The sequence below is a fragment of the Pseudopipra pipra genome, chromosome 15 (genome assembly GCF_036250125.1).
Source record: "Pseudopipra pipra isolate bDixPip1 chromosome 15, bDixPip1.hap1, whole genome shotgun sequence".
In the NCBI taxonomy this organism is placed as follows: Eukaryota; Metazoa; Chordata; class Aves; order Passeriformes; family Pipridae; genus Pseudopipra; species Pseudopipra pipra.
Window position 1 is genome coordinate 3491071 of NC_087563.1, and position 17188 is coordinate 3508258.

At 56.6% G+C, this 17188-nt stretch overlaps 1 protein-coding gene across 5 annotated transcripts in view; it reads left to right on the forward strand.

The window, feature by feature from the left end:
• The first annotated feature begins 3296 nt into the window (after window positions 1-3296).
• The window catches only part of NRG2 (neuregulin 2), a 160682-nt gene continuing 146790 nt past the window's right edge, over window positions 3297-17188 (forward strand). For 3 of the 5 annotated variants that reach the window (XM_064671523.1, XM_064671522.1, XM_064671524.1), the window contains exon 1: window positions 3297-3759. In XM_064671523.1, the coding sequence (XP_064527593.1) occupies window positions 3336-3759 (424 nt within the window). In that variant the 5' untranslated portion in view covers window positions 3297-3335. The remainder of the gene's footprint in view (window positions 3760-17188) is intronic. The other 2 variants (XM_064671526.1, XM_064671525.1) reach the window with 2 other exon arrangements.

Sequence of the window (17188 nt, forward strand, 5' to 3'; positions counted from 1 at the left end):
CTTGAGGGTCCCTGCAGGGAACCAGGATAGATCTGGTGCTGGGGAGGGCTGGAGGAGGTGGAGGGACACACTTGGAATGCACACATGGTTCTGAGGATAGCCCCAGCACAGCCCCATGCTGGATAACACCAGGGGATGGAATGAGGCTCTGTCAGACGGGGGTAGGTTAAATATTAGGTAAAGGTTCTTCCCCCAGAGGGTGGTCAGGCACTAGAACAGGGCAGTGGGCACGGCCCCAAACCTGTCAGAGCTTTGGGACAACACTCTCAGGCACAGGGTGGGATTGTTGGGATGTCCTGCCAGGAGGGCCAGGAGTTGGACTCAATGATCCTTGAGGGTCCCTTCCAGCTCAGGATATTCTGTGGTTCTGTGCTGTGTTCCCTGTTATACCAAAAGCCCCACATCAGATCTGCAGGGGCACATCTTCGACCAGTATAGAGGAGGCTGAGGGTCTGCAACATGTGGAGGATGCTGAAGAAGTGCAGCTTGCTTGCCTGTGCTGTTGGGGGTCAACATCTCTCCTTGCAGAAGAGCCGCAGTGTTCCCTGAGGTGGGGAGAGGCACTGGGACACTGCCCTGTGTGGCATCAATCACCAGGAAGGGCTCTGTGCCAGGAGCTCCCTTGGCAGAGGGAAACAGAGACCTGAGAGGTGCTTTGTTTTGTAGGCATCCCTGGGAAATATCAGGAGGAAAATTAAAGGGGGTAAATGAAAAACCAGCCCCCACAGCCTGAGGGATGAAAACCTCTGATGGTGCTGCTGAATGCTTGGGGTCCTCCAGGCAGGGTGGAATCTGGGCTGAGTTCAGATGCCCTTTTCAAGATGCCAAATATGGGTTTTCACAGCTGAGAGGTAGGGGAGATTGGATAAATGAAAGCAGATCACAGACCTCCTGAGTTATCTTGTTAGTCTGTGAACAAGGGTCGAGTCTTTGCAAGGCAATTGAAGTGAGATATTTTTAAAGTATGTTATTTAGGCTCCATTCTCTCAAAGCCAGTGTCCAGGTTGGTCTGGTGACTGCACCCAGGGCTTTCCTTTATTCATTTCATGTGTCAAAATGCCCAAGAACCTACAGAAAAGAATGATTTTACATTTATGTGGGAAAAGCAGCATGGAAGGGGGGAAGGGATTTAGTCCTAAACCATTTCCCAAATGATAAGAGAAATGCAAGTATCTCTGGTGATGAAGATCAGTTTACTTCACAAGAGTTAGACTGAACAGCAGGAAAAATACTGCTAAAAGGAGATGTCACTAGTGCCCTGTTTTGAATATAAGTGTTCTGGACTCCAAAATGCCCCAGAGACAGAGGAAAACATACTTTTCAAAGTTGCCCCAGAGGCCTCACGGGTATCTTGCACTGAGTTTCTCTCAGTAGTGGAACCACTGTGTCCCACTGGGATTTCAACCTGCAAAAGAAGATAAGGATTAGCAGCTCAACTGCCTGGGCATGAGACTGTCCTTTCTGGTGAGGGGCAGGGCAGAGCAGCGAGCTCCAGATCAAGTTATGCTATCAGATATCTCCTTCCTTCTCAGGCTGAACCTCTTTTGCTGTCTGAGCAAAATGTTGGGGAAAGGGGAATTTCTCAGAGATTTGTGTAAAAACCAGAGAGAAGTCGGGTGGTTTCCCTGCTCCTCTAAGCAGCTTCCTGAATCCAAAATACTGTTCTTCCCTCCTCTGCCGTGGGAAGCACTTCTGGTCCCTTCTGCCTCCACCTGCATTCCTCTGCAGTTTTGCACGGTCACCAATCATGGGAAAAGAGAAAGCTTTCGGAAACATCTGAAAACACAAAGCCACGGAGAATCACAGTTAGCAAGAGAAAATGTGCACACGAAGAAGTAAACGCTCCCCGAGCCCCGCTGTGATCCCACTGCGGGGCTCCCGCTGCACCACGGCCCTGAAGCGGCAGCGCTGCTCGGAGAGCTGCCGGCATTCCCGGAGAGGGGCAAGAGCAGTGGTCCCGGCTGGCAGCGCGGAGCCACGGCCGCCCACGGCTGCAGAGCCCTGGGGGTGCGTGCTGGGGCTGTGCCCTCGTGTGCCAGCGGTGGAACAACGCTGGATCCCGCCCTGAGCCAGGGAAACACGAGGAAATGCTGTGCCCTGTGCCGGGCTGGGCACAGAGGCTCGGCTCCCTTCCCGGTTTTCTTGATGATTCTGGCTGTGCTATGTTAAATGGAGAGTAAATCCTGATCCTGACATCTGTGCTCCTCTGCTCTCGCTGATGGACTCAAAAAGACCCAGCTCATGTCACCTCTTGGGGTGTGCTGAGGGGTTCCCCCGGGGGTGGAAGGGCCCTTGGGCCAGGGCTGTGTCTCCGTTGCAGTCTGTGCCCAAAGCCATCGCCTCGGTGCAGGCTGAGCCCAGCCCTCCTGCCGCCAGGTCACCTCCGTGGGATGGGACTATGGCCGCTCCCCTTCAATGCAGAATCTAGTGCAACAACAACCATGAAATCCTCTGCCGCTAATTGAGCATCTCGGATCCCTTCCGCACTGTCTGGGCAGCGAGGCTTCGGGAGTGCAGATGCTTCAGGATCAGCTTTGAAAATAAACCCAAACAAGCACCTTTTGGAGCTTAAAGCGACTCCTCCTGGAAGCCACTGCAGGGTAAAGCACTTGTTTATTAACAAGAGGCAGCAGGAGCAGGGCATGAAAGGCGGCTTTGTCTCCCCGGCCAGTGCTGTGCACCGTTTGTCTCTATGTTAATGCCTTTCCTTCAGGTGTGCAGGGAATCTCAAGCACAAATCTCCCAGCTCCATAAAACCATCGGGCAAAGAGGAATCCCCGGCTCCTGGTCCCTGCGCATCGCGGAACCCCCGTGTCACCTGCAGCCTCCCCCAAATGAACGCATCTTTAGTGGCCTCTGCAGGGGAAGGGGGGGTGGGTGTTCTGCGAACGCCTGGGGGCCCCTCGAGGGGCTATCTCCATGGCTAGAGGGAGGCAACGCGGTCTGCCTCCGTCCCCGGGGACCCCCAGGGATGCGGGGATCCCCCTCCGCAGCGGGCATCCCCGGGGACGGGGAGTCCCCGGGCAGGGAATCACCTTTCCGGGGGGTGCGGGGGGTCAGCATCCCTGGGGCAGGGGCTGCTGGGGGAGCATCCCGCCTCCTCCCCGCGCCGCGCCGTGCCGTGCCAGTGCCGGTGCCGTGCCGTGCCGCGCCGGTGGCGTGCCCTGCCGTGCAGCTCCGTGCCGGTGCCGTGCCGTGCCGTGCCGCCCCGTGCCGCCCCGCGTCGCGCCGCTCCGCTCCGCCCCGCCGCGCCCGCCGCGCCGCAGCCCCGCAGCCCGGCCCCGCAGCCCGGCCGCCGCCGCAGGGCCGGCGGGCAGCGAGCGGCAGCCGGCGGCATGAGGCGCGACCCGGCGCCCGGCTTCTCCATGCTGCTCTTCGGCGTCTCCCTCGCCTGCTACTCGCCCAGCCTCAAGTCGGTGCAGGACCAGGCGTACACGGCGGCGGTGGTGCTGGAGGGCAAGGTGCAGTCCGTGGGCCCCCCCGCCGGCGGCAATGACAGCCGCGGCGCCGGGCCCGCCGGGGGGGTCCTGGTCAAGGTGCTCGACCTGTGGCCCCTCAAAAGCGGGGGGCTGCAGAGGGAGCAGCTCATCAGCGTGGGCTCCAAGGCGCCCTGCTTCAAAGTGAAGCGCAACCACCGCTACATCTTCTTCCTCGAGCCCACCGAGGAGCCGCTCGTCTACCGCACCGCCTTCGCGCCGCTCGACACCAGCGGCAAGAACCTCAAGCGGGACGTGGCGCGGATCCTCTGCGCTGACTGCGGTACGGGCCGCGCCGCGGCGGCGGGGGGCGGCGGGGGGCGATGGCGGAGCGGCGCCGGGGGGCGGTGGCGGAGCGGCGCCGGGGAGCGCTGGCCCCGCGTCCCGGGCGGCCGCGGGGCGACAGGTCCGTACCCGCCCGGAGCTGGAGGAGGGAGCTGGGCCGGCGATCGATCCCCCGCCCCCCCACCTCTCTCCCGGTGGGCCCCGGGAGCCTCGCCTGCACCGGGGGGAGATGCGATGCGATGCGATGCGATGCGCTCCGCTGGGCCCGGCCGCCGCAGCCGCGCTGCCCCCCATCCCCCTGCCCAGGATCTCCCCGCTCGCTCGGCTCAAGGTCCCGCAGCCCCGGCCCTGCCCCGCGCCAGCAGCGCAGCCCCGAGCCCGGTGCGGGGAGCGCCCGCAGCCCGCGGCCGCCCGGCGGAGCCGCGCGGGAGCCTCCGGTGTCTCGGCGCGGTCCCAGCGCCCCGGTGCCGCTCGCCTCTCCTCCTCGGGGGTCTCGGCCGTGGCAGCCCCGGCCGGGAGAGCCGCCGGCCTGTGGGGCTCCACTGACTCCGGTCGCGACCCCCGCCCCTGATGCGGAGGGGGCCGGGCCCGGGATGCGGGGCTGGGGCAGGGGCAGCGCTCCAGGTGTGCCCTAAGAGCCGGGAAGTTTTGCCTCTTCCCAAATAACGGCCTCGCGAGGGGAGGCTGGGTTTTCTTTTGTTCGTTCCGCGCATTTCGGTGTCTCCGGTCGCGGCTCTCGCGCGGTGGCTTGTGCTGTTCCTCCAGCACCTCTGGAAACGCGGTTATGAAATGACTTCAACGGGAAGCGCCTGCCGGAGCGTCCCTGCTTTTGTGCCTGAATTTTCCTTGCTGTCCTCTGGCAGGTGAACACCTGCGATGGGCTGGGCGGCGGGGACCGGGCGAGCACAATGCCTGCATTTTCTCAGGGTTTCGGATCTGAGCTGACAAAAATGCACGCCTGGCCCTCCATCCAGCCTGAATGCTGGATACTGTGTCACAAAATCTGGGGAAGGCCGGCGTTAACCCGGAGAGCTCCGAGTGCCGCGCCGTGCCCTCAGCAACGGATTGAATCCCTCGTATTTGATGTGTTACGAGGACATACAAGGTGTATCTCCGGGGAATCCAGGCTCCCCACTCAATGGCAGCAGGACACATCCTCATCAGGCTAATTGGCCTTTTGCCTCATTAAAAGCACTTTGTCAAGTTATACTTAGCTCTGTAATGACCATATGTGTACTGCTTTGTGGTGGTTGTTGTTGTGTCATTAACTGGATGTTTCTGGGGCAAGTGCTCTGCCATTCAGGGCTGATGACCCTGGATTGTCAAAGCCAGACCTGTCTCTTTTTTTAGTTATCCAAAAGATAAATTTAGAAGCTTGCGTTTCCTGGGAGAAAGGTGGAACCATAATATGTTGTTGAGGAAAATGGGCTAGGACTGCATGCGAGAAAACTAATTTGGGAGGCACTAATTTCATGTGCAACTGTATGTGGGCCATCGTGGAAAGAGAGGATTTAGTGAAAGAGCTGTGGCAGAGTTAAGAGGAAGGTAAATGGGGGAATTTCTCGGGACCGTGGTCTCATTGTCAGGGGAAAACACATCAAAAGGTATGTGGCTCTTTTTTTTTCTTTTTCTTTTTAAATCAAAAAGGATTCCAAACTTGCGCATCTCTGAGCAGGAGGGTTCGACTTTAAGGGGAACGGAGGCTTCTCCGTGGCATCCTGGCTCAGGCCCAAAACGTTAATGTGTGGGCTGATGTAACAACAAGTTAAGAGTTGTCATTCTGCCGTGACACCTTCTTGGAGCTGATGCTTTTGTTTCTGTGTGGCTCTGATGGGCTGACTCGGCTCCCTGGCTGAGGGATGCTGCAGGTTGGTGGGAGCGTTGTCTCAGCAGAGCTTTATGGCAGATTCCAAAGGAAAAATAAAAGCTGGTGGTTGGGAACTGTCATAGCTGTGGTTTGGGTCTGTGATGAAGATGAAACGGGAGCCTCATCTTGCTGAACTGGTGGTTCCCCGAGCACTTCATGCTCAGGGTTCAGCTGGGAGGTTACTTCTGAAGGTGACTTTCTTGACGGGATCTTCTGATTTGTAGCACCTGAGCTGCTGGAAAGGTGTGTGAACTGGGAAACAAGGCCGTGGTCTGCCTTCCTGCTCTGTGGTTTGTGCTGGGAGGGCAGATCTGGAGGGGTGCAGCGGTATTTCCCCTTCTTGCTGCAGATGGGGGCTGTGACAGCTCCAGAGCTGGCAGGGGGTGGATGTCCAGGCACAGCATGTGCTCCGAGGGACAGCTGGGCTGCAGCTGAGTGAGGGATGTTACAGAGCTGGGGGACAGATGCTGGGGTCACTTCTGAGCGGGAGGGGGGGACCCTGTGGCTCTGATCACTCCAATCCTCCCGCTCCCAAAGATGGAGGCCTCGCAGGACCATCTTCTCCCTGCTCTGGCTCTGTGCCTGGGTCTGTTTTCCAGTGATTCATCCCCTTCTCACTGGCTAAGATGCTGTGTGTCTCCTGCTCTTGCTGCTTGCTGAGGTCCGGGATGCGATGTAGGATTAGACCTGTCACTGGAGAATCCGTGTCTCTCTCCAAGGAAGAGTATCTGCTGTTTGCACAGCTCACTTGGAGGACAGAAAGTGGGTGCTGAGGCTCTGCAAGGGACCCAGACCCTCGCTGGGCAGAGCCAGGAGGGCTGGAGGTGAGGGAAGGGTGGCATGGGGTGTGGGAGGCAGAACAGGAGTGCTGGTCTGTTCAGCTGGTGTGCGTGGGGGTCTGGCTTGGGCTGTTTTGTGTGTGCCCCTTGAGCAGAGATTCAGGGAGAGGGATCCTTGCTTTGGCCATCCCACTGCTGGGCAGGCTCTGGAGCCTGGAACTTCCCCACCTGCAAACCCCAGAGGTGTGCAGCCTCTGCAGCTCTGGGTTTGCATGGGTTTGCATCTCCCTGGCACACAGGGAGCAGCTGGTCCCTGGGCCTGGCATCCTGTGGGTCTCACCACCCACTTGCCCATCTTAAAACCTCTTCTGCACTGGGAGTATTATTGTTTTTTTCATACTGTTATATAACGATTCCTGTTATTGCTTCTCCTCCTGTCTCTTTTCTTCATATCTTTTAGCTCCTTAATTTTGGATGGTCTCATATCTGCTTTGTGCCTACATGCACAGATCAAGGAGGAGGAAATAGGTGCAAGACACGATGCTGGCTCTCACTGGTGTGGGAGCTGGAGGCATTATCCCTGCTGGGACCACTCCTGAATCCAGAGAGGGGATTGAGGTCCTGACCTTCCTGGTCTTTAAGGGTAGCTTGTGTCAGCACCTGCTTCCTAATCTGGATGAGTCCATGCTTTCTGTGCAAAAGGTATATGTGCAGATATTTTGTACATGGGAGAGTGAGGATTTAACCTGTCTGGGCTCTTGATTTCTGCTTTCACAGAGGAACAAACATCTTCCTGCCTCCATATGCAGAGAGTTGCAAAGTAGCTTTAATTAGAGCTTGTATGTCTCCTGAAGCACCTCACCGAAAATGCTGCTGAGCTCCAGGATGAGGTCTGTGACTCGCCTGTAGGATTAGCTAGCTTAGCCTGGGCAGGTAATCTGGTGGTGGCAGATCCCTGGGAGGATTTGCAGGCAGAGGACCTGTTGTTGCAGCAGGTACTTCTGGTGAGATGAGTTATTTATTTTTTTTCTTCCAGTCCAAAGGTGCATTGGTCCCAATGGGAATCAGGAAAGTGCTGGGGCTGTGGCACTGGCCTCAGTGGCCACATGAGGCTGGGAGCTGTTTATCTGCTGATCCTGGAGCCAGGTTGGTTAGAGCTGGCCTGCAAAGGGAGGAGGGAGCCCGGGTTTTGAAGTGCCCGCTGGAAAATACAGCCCTCTGGATTACAGTGTAGGTGTTGCTGCCTGAAATAGCACTGGCAACTTTGGGCCAGCAGCTCATGCAAAAATATCCCTCTCTACTGTCCTGCAGATCATCGGGCTCACTCCAAGCCAGGCAGGCGCAGGGGAGCGGTGTGGGTGGGCTCCAGCCACTGGTGACGGTCCTCTGCCTCCATCCCAGGACAGTTGTGGTGCAGGGAGCAGCAAAGCTGGATTTTCTCATGCACCACCTTGCTAATTAGAGCTGTCTGAAACTATTTCTCACCACCTTCAGAAAATCACACTTCCTTGGGTTCGCAGAAGAGTGAAAACTTGTTTCCTTCTTGCCTTGGGTTTCTGCAGATGGGGAGCGGTCACTGTGCTGCAGAGAGCTTTGACCCCTCGCAAGGACAGCACATTTCTGGGAGCTCTCTCAAATCCTCTCATGCAGGATTTGGTCTGGAGTGGACCTGGGATGGCTGGGTCCTTGTGGCCAGGTCAGCTCCTCATCTCCCAGATGAGTCACCCAGGATCTGGCAACTGGAACTTTGCTCAGCTGGTGCTGCAGCTCCAAGTGACTTTAGTGGTACCTGACACAACAGAGGTTGTCCCCTCCCATGCACGTGTTGTGTGCAGAGCAAAGCCTGGCTGTTTTCTCAGTCCCCCTTTCAGAAACGTTTGACTAAATAAAGCATCTCCCTGAGGATCTCTGTGAGTAAGAGGAGACTTAAACAGCTCCTGAGTAATCCCAGCAGTGCTGAATTCTCTATCTAGGGTTGCTCCATGCCCAGGCCCTGGCCCCAGCTGCTGCTTGGTGGCCCTTTGTACTCTGCCAGCTGACAGCCCTTAGATACAGGCCCTGAGGCAGAACGCCCTTTCTAAATCATGGGCGACACCTTGGCTTGGGTTTGGATCTGGATCAGAAACTGGTGCATGCCTGGAAGCACAGAAGCAATAAACTCCATCACCGGGCAAGAAGGAGCCATGCTCTGCTGCATCTGAGCTCCCTGCTTCATTTGGGCTGCGTAAGGCAAAACACACCTTGGTCACCAGGGCCTTGAGCCTTCAGGAACTTGGCACACCCCAAAATCTGCTGCAAAGTGCGGCAAGGGATCAGTTCTGGTATTGTGCTGCTGGGCTGAGGGTGCCTCTCCCAGCAGACTGGAGGGGTAGCCAGTTCCTGGGCACATGTGACATGGCTCCTACGAGGAGTGGATGCTCCTTTGCCGGGTTTAGTGCACTGGGTGCTGGTGCTGAAGTTACCTCATGTCCATTCCCCTCCTGAGTCACTGCGTGACACCACTGAGCATAGAGGAGAGCTGTGTTCCCCTGGCATGGGCTTTGGGCCTCCCCAGGTGAGCTGTGCAGGTGTCCACATGGACACAGTGGGAAGGGTGGAGCTGAGCAGTGCACTTGGCCGGGAGGAGCTCCAGGAGACCGATCCGTGGTGGGCAGGAGGTTTGTGAGGCTGAGAGCCCCTGGGCGACTCTGGTCGTCTGAGGAATTCTCGCTGCAGTGGAGCAAAGAAAGTGCCTGGGAGGTGACGAAGTGCCTCCACTGAGCCGGGAGGTGCCGGGGCTGTGTGGCAGCTCCTGTCAGTGCTCCCCGTGCCTGCTCCGTGCTCCGCTCACAGCGCGCTCGGTGCTCGTGGTGCCGGCCCGGTGGGAGCCAGGCTGGGGGGTAGCAGAGATGTCAGTACAACCTTCCCTCTCTGCTCACTGGAGGCTTCCAGGGTGTGAGCACACCCCCTCCCCGACTGCTGCTCCTCTCTGTCGTGCCCAAGCGGTGCTGTTTGAGGGAGAAGGCTCTGCCCCGCTCCCCGGTGGGCTGTTCCCTGCGCTGTGAGCCGCTCTGTCCGGTGCAGATGGCGGAGGACGCCTGTCCTCGGCGGGGGCTCGGCGGACGCGTGCGGCGAGGGGAGGCTCTGGAGGAAGCTCATCTCCTTGGCAACTTTGGCAGCCAGGCGTCTGCTCGCCTACTGAATGGGGTGTGGAGCAGGAGAACTCCTGAACGGTGCCAGCACCTCTCAGCACTTACCTTCTCTGGTCTGGGGGGGAGGTGGAGATGTCTGCCAACCGCCCAAAATTTTGGGGGCAGAGTACTGAGCCTGCAAGGGTAGGCTAAAGATCAAAGGGAAGATGAATCACTGTGCTGCTCTTTCTCTGCTGAATGACCGTGCTCCCAGAGCTTGGCTGCTGCAGCTCAAGGCTGGGCTGTGCTGCAAAGCCTGGGCTGAAGGGCCAGTAAAACTGCTGTCATTGAATCCCCATGGTCCAGCTCCATCCTGGATAAGATGCTGACTGGTCTGGAGGATGGAAAATATGAGGTTACCCAGAAGATGGGGTGCTAGAGGGGAGCAGGTGATTTGCAGCTTGAATGAAAATAATATGTATAACTCCAGGCAGAGAAAGCTCAGATGTGGTCAGGCAGGGGGAGGATCACCTCTGTGCTGGAGAAGTTTATATGGAAGTCACAGCAAACAGCACTGAAGCTGTTTGGGGAGGGGAGATTTAGAATTAGGGAAGAAAAAGTAAATGAGAAAAGAAGAGGTGGAGTGGGTTGGAGGTGCTGTCTGGGAGACCCAGGGCACTGCTCTTCCAGGGTTTGTAGCTGTGCTTGGCATTGCTGGATGATTGCCTGTGTCAGGGAGTCCTCTCTGGTCTTCTTGCTTTTCCTGTCTTGGGGTGTTCCCTCAAGCAATTGCTCCCTTAAGGCACCTCTGCAGTCCAAACCATGGCCAAGGGTGACCTTCTAGAAGTGCTCCCTGGTATGAATCAAGGGTTGGAACTGGTCTGGGACTCATGGTGGAGGCATGGGCTGAGCATGGACCCAGCTGGTGTGGTGCTTGAGGGTGGAGCGGGGGGGCTGATGGGACGATGTGTGTAGAAAAGAGATCAGAAGATGACAATGGTCCTGAAAAGGCTGTGGGAAGTGCAAACTAGAGCTATCTGCCATCCCCTTGTCCCTGGTGACCTGATCTGGAGCTGGGTGAGAGCTGCCAGCAGAGAGTTTTGGCAGTAGGTTGGACAGACACCCATCAGGAATGACCCTGACATGGGTGACCACCTTGCAGGCAGGCAGGAGAGCCTGCTCAGAGGGTCTGAGACCAGGGATTTGGTGGGTCCATTCTGTTGTCTGGTGTTGTAGCTCAGGGACCAGGCGCTTCTGCTCATAACATCTCTCCCTGGCTTGGGCAGTCCTTTGAGTTCCCTTGAGTGGAGTTTGTGGCCACAGTGGTTCTCTCTGGTCCCCACCCCTACCCCTTACCCATTGCCTGCAGCAGGACAGTGCCATCCTTTCCTGTATTCCTGCCACTTACTGTTTGCTGGCTAGTGGAGGGCAACTGAGTTCATCCTTGAAGGCTGGAGCTTGTGACCTGGTTTTGCAGGAAAACCTCGTCATTGGTGGCCTCCTGCAGCAGAGCTGGCTGCTGCTGTCTCTGGACACAGCATCTCTCTGGCGTGGGACATATGTGCCTGTTTTATAGGGACATGCCACTCTTGTGACAGAGCACCCAGCTCCCACCCTGCTGACCCCCACTCTCTCCCTGTCCTGGAGTGAGGGGACTGTCCTTTGCCCTCTTAATGAAGGTGAGGACTCTGGGAAAGCCTTCCCAAAGGGTTCGGGTGCTGGAAATGAGCCTGTGGGATCTGTGGGGGGGAGCAGGGCCTCAGGGCTAATGGAGAGCAGATTTTGGATGCAATGGTTTTCTAGGGCAGGTCTAGATGGGCAGTGCTGTGCCTGATGGCTTTTGGAAAAGCTGAGGAGGATGGGAACGCTTTGCAGAGCCTGTGGAAGGACACACTGTACTACTTAGTGGGAGAGCTCGTCAGGTCCTGCCAATTTGGGGTCGGAAGGCAGGTATTTGCATTCATTATAATCAATCACTGCTCGTCCACTTTCCATAATGGGTCGGTAATGATGAAACGCTGTTCAGGATCCTCTCGGTGGTCTCAGGGCAGGCAGATGGCTTGGCAGGAGGGAGGGGACTGGAATTAGGTCTGCTTTCTGGGCTGCCTCAAAGTTGGCAGCAATGCACCAGCCCTGGCTGCTGCCCTGGCCAGAGTCTGTCCCCGCCGGACCTCGGATCCCTGCGACCGCTTCTGCTGCTCGGGGTGGGCTGCCCTGGGACAAGCCAAGGGGGGGGGGTCAGCATCAGGCATGGCCTCTGCCAGTGTGATGTGGCCTTTCCCATCATGCAGAGGTGTGTGGGTGTGTGGAGGACGATTATCAACACATTCATTAGCCTTGGGAGCATGACAGGGAGCACGAGCTGCCAGGGTGCTTTGCTTGGGGGTTGGATCTTCCACATAGGTCCATGGGATGGTAGTAACAGCAGTGATGGGAGTGGGTGCCTCTGGTCCTTGTCTTGTTCCACTGTTCTGGGTGTTCCCTCCTTCCCCCTCCACCCCTCTGTTCTTCTTCAACTGCCTTCTGTGTGTCTTGGTGCAGAGGAGAGGAGTTGGGGACGTGAGTGGCTGGGTCTCCCATGGCTCTCCCAGTGAGGCTGACAGGGACTGCTGGGAGTCCAGCTGAAGTCACCAGCATCCTTGGGATGATCCACTGCCATGTAGGGTCTCAGCCACCTTCTCCCTATATCCCTGTCTTCCCCACCTGGCTGCCAGGTTGGCTTAGCCTGGCATTCTGTGGGAAGCTGCCTTCTGAGGCTGGTGGGATCTAGGGAACATAAGAGCCTCTTCTCATGTGTCCATGAGACACTGCTGCCTGCCCAGGCTGGAATGAAGCAGATCTTCCTGTCCTGGGGGGACCTGGCATGGTGGGTTGCCACCTGCCAGCTTTGAGGAGACCTGGACACCCTTTCTTACAGGGCTGGAGAGCCTGAGTCCCACAGATACCTCCCCAAATCCGCAGAGCTGAGGCAGCAGGAAGGAGCTGAAGGAGTTTCCCTGCCAGGTCCTTCCTGCAGCTCCTGACTTGGCTTGTCACTCTCTGTGCAGGAGAAGGCAGTGCCCATTCCAGCATCCACACACTCAGCCCTGTTGATGGGGCAGACATCAAATGCATGTTGTACCACTCAGTGCTGCCACAACCTTGAACACTCCCAGAAAGATGCCTTGGTGTCAGGAAATGGGGCTGCAGCCAGGCTGGAGGTCTGGGATACACTGGGATCGCTCTTCTCTGGCACTTTCTGCCTCAGCTGGTGATTCAAGCTGGACCTCCTGGCATTGGGAATACAAGAGGCTGGGTGGCTGTTGGTCTGTAGGGTGGCTGTTGTTCCTTCTTGGATGTTCAGGCACAACAGCAACAGTGAGCTCTGGCAAAGGCTGCAGAACCCCCAGACCAGATGATGCCCAAATGGAGTCACAGGCAAGGAGGAGAAAACCTAGAAAGGGCAAGGTATTCTGGTGGATCTGTGAGGCTCAGATGCAGCTGAGATCCTGGAAAATGCCCTGAGAGTTTTGGGCACCAGTAGGACATAGCAATAGATGCAGGATGGTTTGGATGGGAATTAGGAATTATTCTATACCTACAAGAACTGGGGTGGTGGGAGGCAGCAGACATGGGGCACCCAAAGTAGCTTCTTCCTCACACACTCACTGCAGGGTGCTGCTGGGACACAGGCAGGAAGGATCAGGGGTGCTCTCCGAGGCCATGTCTGTGTGCACAGCACAACTGCTGATTCTGCAGATCCCCAAATACCTCGGTGCCAGAAGGGATGGGATGCAGTGGGAGAGGCACAGCATGGGCTGAGGCAGTGCTGAGCTTTAGCCACAGGAGGAGGGCAGTGACACCCCTCTCCATTTAGTGATCAGTAATTCCTCTGTGGAGCCTGATCTCCATCACCCAGACCACGCTCCAGAGAAGAAGCTTTGGGGAATATCCAGCCCCTTTCCAGTGTGTGGACATTCTGTGCTGGGCACACTCTGCAGACAGGGGTGTTTGTGTGGCTTTGGAGGGAACTGATGCTGGCACAGGGGCTGTGCTTGGATACTTGGTTCAGATCCCATCTGTGCCACTGATCACAGGAAAGCTTCTTAGCATCCCCACACTGTGATTCCCTGCCTGGCAAGCAGGAAGGATGCTGCTTTTGCTGCTTTGCCTGCTCTGCTCAGGAAACTGGTCGTGTGGTGGGTTCCCATCAGTGTATCAGCACCAGAAATCTCCAGAAATGGAAATGAAACCCTGCCCTCCCTCCAGTGCCTGTCACTGGTGGGCCTCAGAACAGTCCCTGCCCCGGGTGCAGGGCTGTCCCCCTGCCAGCTGGCCCTCCCTGGGGGTGGCTATAAAGGAGGCAGATCCTGCAGGGCTCTGTGCAGCTGGGGGGGATCTGAGTGGGTGTTGGGGGGTGGAGGGCACCTGGCTTGTTCCTGGGAAGGATCTGCAAGGGACCTGCCTGGTATCAGCCAGCAGAGTGTTGTCTCTCCTCGGTGGCCATCTCGCTCGAGTGTTTCCCTGCCGAGCTCAGCTCCCAGCAGTGTCAGATCCACAAGGGCGGGAACTTGTGTTCCCCAAACCTGCCTCTGATCCGCAGCAGCACTCTCCATCTGTGTGGGGGAGCTGTGACGTGTGAGGAGATGATTTCTGTCAGTCCATTGCTGGTGACATGCAGGCTTCTGGCATCCAGGCTGTTTTCCTGGTGCTCAGCACTAGCTGGGAGTACTGGCGGCAAGCGCGGATCCCCGAGGGCACTTGATGCTGCATGATGGTGTGGAGAGAGGATTTCCCAAGCTGTTAGAGGGCTGAGCAGCTCGGTGGTGCTCGCTGTGATGAAGGATGCTCGGGTGAGGCAGGAGGAGTGGCTGCTCTGCTGATGCTTGCAAACTTCTGTAGCTGCTGCACGGAGCTGAGAGATCAGGGTTGTGTCCCGTGGCTTGAAATGGTCCTTAGAGCCGCAATCAAGACCCCTTCCTCAAGTCCTCTGGGATGCCACCTGCCAGCAAGTGTCACTGGGAGGTGATCCAAGCCCATCCAGGCAGGGGGTTGTGGGCATGTTTACTTCTGCAGGCTCTTCCCAGTGAGAGGACAGACAACTGCACCATCTGCCTGTGCTGAGCCAGCGAATCCAGGAGCCCTCCTGCCTCAGGTTGCAGACGGCTCCAGGCCTCTCCTTCCTTCCCAAGCACTGCAGGCTGGATCACCTTCTGCTCCGCGTCATCAGGGCAAAAGCAGGGAGCCCAGAGCTGTCACACCAGGACAGTGCAGGTGCAGGGAAGTGGAGGGAATCCTGCCTGCAGTGTGATACACCTGTCGGGAACACGGCTGAACTTGCCAAGGATGCATGTGCCATCACTGTGACCAGGCAGGTAACTGGGAATTAAACCATGGCCCTTGCAGGAAGGAGGCTCTGGATGTTTCTTTGAGCAAGGAGCAAAAATACCTTCCTGTGGTGAACTGTGGCACTGGCTGACAGCCGATGGGACAAGCAAACCTCATATTTAGAGATAAAGCATCCAGGAGAGGAGCTGGTAACTCCCAAATCATAAGTATGTGGAGAGGGTTCCAGCTTCAGGAGGACAAATGGGCACATTGGAAAGCTCATTAGGAAGCTGTGACCTTTCTAAACCTTCCTGCTGGGGCAATGGCTGTGGTTTTTCTGCACATCACCCTGGTTTTGGCTGATGCCAACAGCTCTGGGTGGCTGCAGGACCACAGCTGCCTGTTGTCCATTTTGGATGTTGTCTGGCTGCATGGGATGCAAGGTTGCTGGTGCCAGCAGGAGCTCCTGGGGCTGGAGGTGGCTCCTCAAGTCATGGTGTCAGACTTGAGGATAGAGGGGGCTCTTGCTGCCCTCTGCTCTGGATGCTGGGGAGACTGTGCTGTGCGTGGTCTGGTGTGGGTCAGCACCTCTGAGAGGTCACTTAGTCCCTGCCCTAGCACAGATGCTGGCAGGGCTTGTGTCTGGGAAGAGGGATGCTGAGGCCTTATGGATAGGGCTGATCTCCATCTGGGATGTTTCCTTATGTTGCAGAGGATTTACTGAAAGCGTGGTGTGGACCTGCTGTGGGGGTTGCATTGCTGAATGTCCTTTCTCATCATCTCTTTTGTAACTGAATGCCCTTTCCCATCACTGCACCTTCAGGGAATTTCCCACCCCTCAGGCTGTGTCCCAGAGCCAGGAGAGCAGCACTAGCCCTTTCCTTCTCTGGGTAGGCAATAAAGTCCTTGATGCTTCACCTCCTGTATTTGTGGGGTGTCAGGTTAGACCCGACCTGAAGCACAGCTGAGCTCTGCCAAGGCTCCAATTCTGACCCAAAGAGGCTGCAGAGCTCAAGTTGTCTCATCCCCAGTATTTAATTAAGTTAGTCAGTCCAGGGGCCTTTCCAGAGATCCCAGCAGTGTGGTCAGAGCTGGCAGTGGAGCTGCTGCTGTGCCTCCTTTGGGCTGAGGGTGTGAGGAGCAGGGTCAGTGATGCCCCACTGGGCAGTGGCCCTGCCAGCTCTGCTCCCTGCTGTCACCAGAGGTGAAATCTCGAGCAGTGACACAGATCCCCAGGCATGGCACACCTGCAGCCAGGTGGGAGGAGGGAAGAGCGGTCGTGGTGGTGGGCAGTGCCTGCGTGGGAGGACCACACGCCGTGCATCTCCCGTTAGGAACTGCTGTACCAGGCACACGATGTTCCCAGGAGAGTTATCGGATCAGTGTGGAGCCTGTGGAAAACACAGCCGTGTCCTTGGGGCAGAAACCTGCCCAGCAGTGAGGCTTGGAGGTTTGGAGATGTTTGTTGTAGCAGTCACACACCTCCCAGCAAGCGAGGCTGGCGACAGGATTTTGTCTGGAGCAGTTTTATGCTGGGCTAAACTCATCTACTCTTGGAGGGTGGGGGAATGGCAGACAGGGGGGGTCATCTCCTGGCTGCAGCACCTGGGGGGAACCCCTCTCCTGGAACTCTTACTTTCATGGCTGATGTTCTTCAAAATAATGTGGATTTTTTTTTCCTCCCTGTCTTTGTAACGGATGACATGGGAAACCCTTCTGCAAGGAAGTAAATTCTGCCTGTCACAGTGGCTTTCACTTGGCAGTGTTGAATTTCCTTCCATGCTGCTGTTGTCTTTCTCTTTTCCCCCTTCTCTCCCTCCCACACATGCTCTTCTCCATCGCACATCCTCAGCTTTCAGAATGATAATTGCAGCTGAGCGAGGAAAACCTTAACATGTTTTGAAGGGTGGCTTTGCTGCCTTTTTCTGCAGCATTCTCTGAGTCTGCACCCTGTTTGAAAATGTGAAGGTGTTTCCATGACCCTTTTTTTTACCCCATTTAGACCTTATTTTTTTGAGAAAATTTCCTGCGAGTTCCTGGAAAGCTCTTTCTTTTCTAAAAGTAGTTGAGGGAGCTGGGGGGGCTCAGCCTGGGGAAAAGGAGGCTCGAGGGAACCTTCTCACTTTCTAGAGCTCCCTGATGGGAAGGTGCAGCCAGATGGGGGTTGGTTTCTTCTCCCAGGGAACAGGTGGCCTCAAGCTGTTCCAGGGGAAGTTTAAATTGGATATTAGGGAAAATCTCTTCACAGAAAGGGTGATCAAGCATTGAAACAGACTGTCCAGGGCAGTGGAGGAGTCATCATCCCTTGAAGTGTTCAAAAAATGTGTAGAAGTGGCATTTAGGGACATGGTTTAGTGGTGAACA